The sequence below is a fragment of the Oncorhynchus gorbuscha genome, linkage group LG15, assembly GCF_021184085.1.
Source record: "Oncorhynchus gorbuscha isolate QuinsamMale2020 ecotype Even-year linkage group LG15, OgorEven_v1.0, whole genome shotgun sequence".
In the NCBI taxonomy this organism is placed as follows: domain Eukaryota; kingdom Metazoa; phylum Chordata; class Actinopteri; order Salmoniformes; family Salmonidae; genus Oncorhynchus; species Oncorhynchus gorbuscha.
This window is the reverse complement of record NC_060187.1, coordinates 77498433-77505932: the sequence shown is the minus strand read 5'-3', so window position 1 is coordinate 77505932 and position 7500 is coordinate 77498433. Positions and strand designations below refer to the sequence as shown.

Sequence of the window (7500 nt, the reverse complement as noted above, 5' to 3'; positions counted from 1 at the left end):
AGATACAGGAAGGAAGGAACTACTGGAAAAAGGAATGAAGAAACAACTGGAAAAAGGAATGAAGGAACTACTGGAAAAAGGAATGAAGAAACTACTGGAAAAAGGAATGAAGAAACAACTGGAAAAAGGAATGAAGGAACTACTGGATAAAGGAATGAAGAAACTACTGGAAAAAGGAATGAAGGAACTACTGGATAAAGGAATGAAGAAACAACTGGAAAAAGGAATGAAGGAACAACTAGATAAAGGAATGAAGGAACTACTGGATAAAGGAATGAAGAAAAAACTGGAAAAAGGAATGAAGGAACAACTAGATAAAGGAATGAAGGAACTACTGGATAAAGGAATGAAGAAACAACTGGAAAAAGGAATGAAGAAACAACTGGAAAAAGGAATGAAGGAACTACTGGAAAAAGGAATGAAGGAACTACTGGATAAAGGAATGAAGGAACTACTGGAAAAAGGAATGAAGGAACTACTAGATATAGGAATGAAGAAACTACTGGATAAAGGAATGAAGAAACAACTGGAAAAAGGAATGAAGAAACAACTGGATAAAGGAATGAAGAAACTAATGGAAAAATGAATGAAGGAACTACTGGAAAAAGGAATGAAGGAACTACTAGATATAGGAATGAAGAAACTACTGGATAAAGGAATGAAGAAACAACTGGAAAAAGGAATGAAGAAACAACTGGATAAAGGAATGAAGGAACTAATGGATAAAGGAATGAAGAAACAACTGGAAAAAGGAATGAAGAAACAACTGAATAAAGGAATGAAGAAACAACTGGATAAAGGAATGAAGGAACTAATGGATAAAGGAATGAAGAAACAACTGGAGAAAGGAATGAAGAAACAAATGGATAAAGGAATGAAGAAACAACTGGATAAAGGAATGAAGAAACAACTGGAAAAAGGAATGAAGAAACAACTGGAAAAAGGAATGAAGAAACAACTGGATAAAGGAATGAAGAAACAACTGGAAAAAGGAATGAAGAAACAACTGGATAAAGGAATGAAGGAACTAATGGATAAAGGAATGAAGAAACAACTGGAAAAAGGAATGAAGAAACAACTGGATAAAGGAATGAAGAAACAACTGGATAAAGGAATGAAGGAACTACTAGATAAAGGAATGAAGAAACAACTGGAAAAAGGAATGAAGAAACAAATGGATAAAGGAATGAAGAAACAACTGGATAAAGGAATGAAGAAACAACTGGAAAAATGAATGAAGAAACAACTGGAAAAGGGAATGAAGGAACGACTGGATAAAGGAATGAAGGAACTACTGGATAAAGGAATGAAGAAACAACTGGAAAAAGGAATGAAGAAACAACTGGAAAAAGGAATGAAGAAACAACTGGATAAAGGAATGAAGGAACTAATGGATAAAGGAATGAAGAAACAACTGGAAAAAGGAATGAAGAAACAACTGGATAAAGGAATGAAGAAACAACTGGAAAAAGGAATGAAGGAACAACTGGATAAAGGAATGAAGAAACAACTGGATAAAGGAATGAAGAAACAACTGGAAAAAGGAATGAAGGAACTACTGGATAAAGGAATGAAGAAACAACTGGAAAAAGGAATGAAGAAACAACTGGAAAAAGGAATGAAGGAACTACTGGATAAAGGAATGAAGGAACTACTGGATAAAGGAATGAATGAACTACTGGATAAAGGAATGAAGAAATGACTGGATACAGGAATGAAGGAACAACTAGATAAAGGAATGAAGGAACTACTGGAAAAGGAATGAAACAACTGAAACAACTGGAAAAAGGAATGAAGGAACTACTGGAAAAAATGGAATGAAGAATGAAGGAACTACTGGAAAAAGGAATGAAGAAACAACTGGAAAAGGAATGAAGAAACAACTAAAAAGGAATGAAGAAACAACTGGATAAAGGAATGAAGAAACTAATGGAAAAGGAACTACTGGAAAAATGAAGGAAACTACTGGATAAAGGAATGAAGAAACAACTGGAAAAAGGAATGAAGAAACAACTGATAAAGGAATGAAGGAACTAATGGATAAAGGAATGAAGAAACAACTGGAAAAAGGAATTAAGAAACAACTGGATAAAGGAATGAAGAAACAACTGGATAAAGGAATGAAGGAACTAATGGATAAAGGAATGAAGAAACAACTGAAAAGGAATGAAGAAACAAATGGACAACTGGATAAAGGAATGAAGAAACAACTGGAAAAAGGAATGAAGAAACAACTGGAAAAAGGAATGAAGAAACAACTGGACAACTGGAAAAAGGAATGAAGAAACTAACTGGATAAAGGAATGAAGGAACTACAACTGGAAAAAGGAATGAAGAAACAACTGGATAAAGGAATGAAGAAACTAAAAGGAATGGAAAAAAAGGAATGAATGAAAAAGGAATGAAGAAACAAATGGACAACTGGAAAAGAAACAACTGGAAAAATGAATGAAGAAACAACTGGAAAAGGGAATGAAGGAACTACTGATAAAGGAATGAAGGAACTACTGGATAAAGGAATGAAGAAACAACTGGATAAAGGAATGAAGAAACAACTGGAAAAAGGAATGAAGAAACAACTGGATAAAGGAATGAAGGAACTAATGGATAAAGGAATGAAGAAACAACTGGAAAAAGGAATGAAGAAACAACTGGATAAAGGAATGAAGAAACAACTGGATAAAGGAATGAAGGAACTAATGGATAAAGGAATGAAGAAACAACTGGAGAAAGGAATGAAGAAACAAATGGATAAAGGAATGAAGAAACAACTGGATAAAGGAATGAAGAAACAACTGGAAAAAGGAATGAAGAAACAACTGGAAAAAGGAATGAAGAAACAACTGGATAAAGGAATGAAGAAACAACTGGAAAAAGGAATGAAGAAACAACTGGATAAAGGAATGAAGGAACTAATGGATAAAGGAATGAAGAAACAACTGGAAAAAGGAATGAAGAAACAACTGGATAAAGGAATGAAGAAACAACTGGATAAAGGAATGAAGGAACTACTAGATAAAGGAATGAAGAAACAACTGGAAAAAGGAATGAAGAAACAAATGGATAAAGGAATGAAGAAACAACTGGATAAAGGAATGAAGAAACAACTGGAAAAATGAATGAAGAAACAACTGGAAAAGGGAATGAAGGAACGACTGGATAAAGGAATGAAGGAACTACTGGATAAAGGAATGAAGAAACAACTGGAAAAAGGAATGAAGAAACAACTGGAAAAAGGAATGAAGAAACAACTGGATAAAGGAATGAAGGAACTAATGGATAAAGGAATGAAGAAACAACTGGAAAAAGGAATGAAGAAACAACTGGATAAAGGAATGAAGGAACTAATGGATAAAGGAATGAAGAAACAACTGGAAAAAGGAATGAAGAAACAACTGGATAAAGGAATGAAGGAACTAATGGATAAAGGAATGAAGAAACAACTGGAAAAAGGAATGAAGAAACAACTGGATAAAGGAATGAAGGAACTACTGAATAAAGGAATGAAGAAACAACTGGATAAAGGAATGAAGGAACTACTGGATAAAGGAATGAAGGAACTACTGGATAAAGGAATGAAGGAACTACTGGATAAAGGAATGAAGGAACTACTGGATAAAGGAATGAAGGAACTACTGGATAAAGGAATGAAGGAACTACTGGATGAAGGAATGAAGGAACTACTGGATAAAGGAATGAATAAATACTGTATATTGACTAATACTGATGTATGTCTCCCTCTCCTCTCCTCCCCTGGTCCCCCTCTCCCTCAGGCGTTTAACGTCATCAACGGGGGCTCTCATGCGGGCAACAAGCTGGCCATGCAGGAGTTCATGGTACTTCCTGTAGGGGCGGAGTCTTTCAGGGACGCTGTGCGTGTGGGGGCGGAGCTGTACCAGACGCTGAGGGAAGTGATCAAGGAGAAGTATGGCCAGGACGCCACCAACGTGGGGGACGAGGGGGGGTTCGCCCCAAACATACTGGAGAACACTGAAGGTGAGAGAGACAGGAGGAAAGTCATATCAAAGACATTACTGCATGGTCCGGAAACAACTTCTGTAGACCCTCAGCTTTCTGTGTTTTCAGATGTGAAGGAAACAGCCTTCCAATTGGTTTACATTGCCTTCAGAAAGTATTCACACCCCTTGACTTTTTCCACATTTTATTGCATTACAGCCTGGCCTACACACAATACCCATAATGTCAACGTTTTTAGAAATGTTAACATGTCTTGAGTCCAAAAATATTCAACCCCTTTGTTTTGGCAAGCCTAAATTAGTTTGGGAGTAACAATGTGCTTAACAAGTCACATAATAAGTTGCATGGACTCACTCACTCTGCCTGAAATAATATTGTTGTACATTATTTTTTAACGACTTCCTCATCTTTGTACACCACACATACAATTATCTGTAAGGTCCCACAGTCGAGCAGTGAATTTTAAACACAAATTCAACCACAAAATCGAGGGAGGGTTTCCAATGCCTTGCAAAGAAGGGCACCTATTGGTAGATGGGTAAAAATATAAAAAGCAGACATTGAATATCCCTTTGAGCATTGTGAAGTTATTAATTACACTTTGTATGGTGTATCAATACGCACAGTCACTGCAAAGATACAGGCATCCTTCCTAACTGAGTTGCCAGAGAGAAAGAAATCTTGAAAACAGTTCCAGAGTTGAATGCCTGTGATTGGAGAAAACTGAGGATGGATCAACAACATTGTAGTTACTCCACAATACTCACCTAAATGACAGACTGAAAAGAAGGAAGCCTTTACAGAATACAAATATTCCAAAACATGAATCCTGTTTGCAATAAGGCACTAAAGTAAAACTGCAAAAAATGTGGCAAAGAAATTAACTTGAATACAAAGCATTATGTTTGGGACAAATCCAACGCAACACATCACTGAGTTTCACTCTTCATATTTTCAAGCATGGTGGTGGCTGCATCATGTCATGGGCATGATTGTCATTGACAAGGAATAGAGAGGTGTTTTATATAAAAATAAACTAAATAGAGCTAAGCACAGGCAAAATCCTAGAGGATATCTGGTTCAGTCTGCTTTTCCACCGGACAGTGGGAGATAAATGTACCTTCCAGCAGGACAATAACCTAAAACACAACGTACAATCCAGGTGTGCAAAGCTCTTAGAGACTTACCCAGAAAGACTCACAGCTGTAATCGCTACCAAAGGTGATTATAACATATAACACTCAATAAATTTGCCAAATGTCTAAAAACATGTTTTCACTTTGTCATTTTGGGGTATTGTGTGTAGATGGGTGTGAACAAAAATCTATTTTATCGATTTTGATTTCAGGCTGTAATATAATCAAATGTGGAATAAGTCAAGGGGTATGAATCATTTCTGAATGCGCAAGATTCCCAATATTACTGTAAATACAGAAAGGGTGGGAGTCCGTGGTTGTTTTTGAACTGGGTTCATAAATGAACACAGCACATTGTCTTTCAGAGTCAGAGCAAGACAAGCACAATACCCCTGCATTGGATTTATCACTCACTGTTTAATAGCAACCCCCTCTCCCTGCTCACCTTTCCCTGTCCTGTCCCTGTGTCCTGTCCCTGTGTCCTGTCCCTTTGTCCTGTCCCTGTGTCCCCCTCTCCCTGCTCACCTTTCCCTGTCCTGTCCCTGTGTCCTGTCCCTGTGTCCCCCTGTCACTGTGTCATGTCCCTGTGGCCTGTCCTGCCTCCTGCCCGTGGCATGTCCCTCTGTCCTGTCCCTTTGTCCTGTCCCTGCCCATGTCCTGTCCCTCTGTCCTGTCCCTGTGTCCTGTCCCTGTGTCCTGTCCCTGTGTCCCCCTGTCACTGTGTCATGTCCCTGTGGCCTGTCCTGCCTCCTGCCCGTGGCATGTCCCTCTGTCCTGTCCCTTTGTCCTGTCCCTGCCCATGTCCTGTCCCTCTGTCCTGTCCCTCTGTCCTGTCCCTGTGTCCTGTCCCTGTGTCCCCCTGTCACTGTGTCGTGTCCCTGTGTCCTGTCCCTCTGTCCTGCCTCCTGCCCGTGGCATGTCACTCTGTCCTGTCCCTTTGTCCTGTCCCTGCGTCCTGTCCTGTCCCTCTGTCCTGTCCCTGCCCTTGTCCTGTCTCTCTGTCCTGTCCCTTTGTCCTGTCCCTTTGTCCTGTCCCTGCCCGTGTCCTGTCCCTCTGTCCTGTCCCTTTGTCCTGTCCCTGCCCGTGTCCTGTCCGTCTGTCCTGTCCCTTTGTCCTGCCTCCTGTCCGTGTCCCGTCCCTCTGTCCTGTCCCTTTGTCCTGTCCCTGCCCGTGTCCTGTCCCTCTGTCCTGTCCCTGCCCATGTCCTGTCCCTTTGTCCTGTCCCTTTGTCCTGTCCCTGCCCGTGTCCTGTCCCTCTGTCCTGTCCATTCCCATGTCCTGTCCCTGCCCGTGTCCTGTCCCTCTGTCCTGTCCCTTTGTCCTGTCCCTGCCCATGTCCTGTCCCTTTGTCCTGTCCCTGCCCGTGTCCTGTCCCTCTGTCCTGCCTCCTGCCTGTGGCATGTCCCTCTGTCCTGTCCCTTTGTCCTGTCCCTGCCCGTATCCTGTCCCTCTGTCCTGTCCCTGCCCGTGTCCTGTCCCTCTGTCCTGTCCCTCTGTCCTGTCCCTTTGTCCTGTCCCTCTGTCCTGTCCCTTTGTCCTGTCCCTTTGTCCTGTCCCTCTGTCCTGTCCCTCTGTCCTGTCCCTCTGTCCTGTCCCTTTGTCCTGTCCATCTGTCCTGTCCCTGTGTCCTGTCACTCTGTCCTGTGCAGCCCTGGAGCTGATCAAGACAGCCATTGAGAAGGCAGGTTTCACAGACAAGGTGGTGATCGGGATGGACGTGGCAGCCTCTGAGTTCTACAAAGAGGGCAAGTACGACCTGGACTTCAAGTCTCCGCCCAACGCAGACCGCCACATCAGCGCCCAAGAGCTCTGCGACATGTACCAGGGCTTTGTCAATGACTACCCAGGTTTGTGTGTGTGTGTGTGTGTGTGTGTGTGTGTGTGTGTGTGTGTGTGTGTGTGTGTGTGTGTGTGTGTGTGTGTGTGTGTGTGTGTGTGTGTGTGTGTGTGTGTGTGTGTGTGTGTACCTGTCACCCTAACATGGTCATTTGCTCCATGATATGTTTGATTAGGCTACTCCCCTCCCGACTATAACCCTGATGTCTTGTACTGAAGCTCTGATTCTCTCTCTCTCTCACACACACACACACACACACACACACACACACACACACACACACACACACACACACACACACACACACACACACACACACACACACACACACACACACACACACACACACACACACACACACAGCCATAGCGACATGGATAAGCACCAGTGATGGGGGACAGGGTACATCAGTGCAGCTCCCACCTTGCCAAATGTGCACCGTAGCGCATAATTAAAACCTCCTTAACTGGTGTCAGGAAATTAGGGGAGGCCGTCCAATCTCTCTCTCTCTTTCTCTCTCTTCAGCTCCCCCCCCCCCCTCTCTCTCT

The 7500-nt window shown here is 41.9% G+C and overlaps 1 protein-coding gene across 1 annotated transcript in view; it reads left to right on the top strand.

Annotated features, from left to right (window-relative positions):
• Positions 1 to 7500, top strand: part of LOC123996863 (gamma-enolase-like) — a 20299-nt gene that overhangs the window by 5358 nt on the left and 7441 nt on the right. The window contains exons 7-8 of the mRNA XM_046300642.1: positions 3774 to 3996; positions 6765 to 6962. Coding sequence (XP_046156598.1) covers positions 3774 to 3996; positions 6765 to 6962 — 421 coding nt within the window. The remainder of the gene's footprint in view (positions 1 to 3773; positions 3997 to 6764; positions 6963 to 7500) is intronic.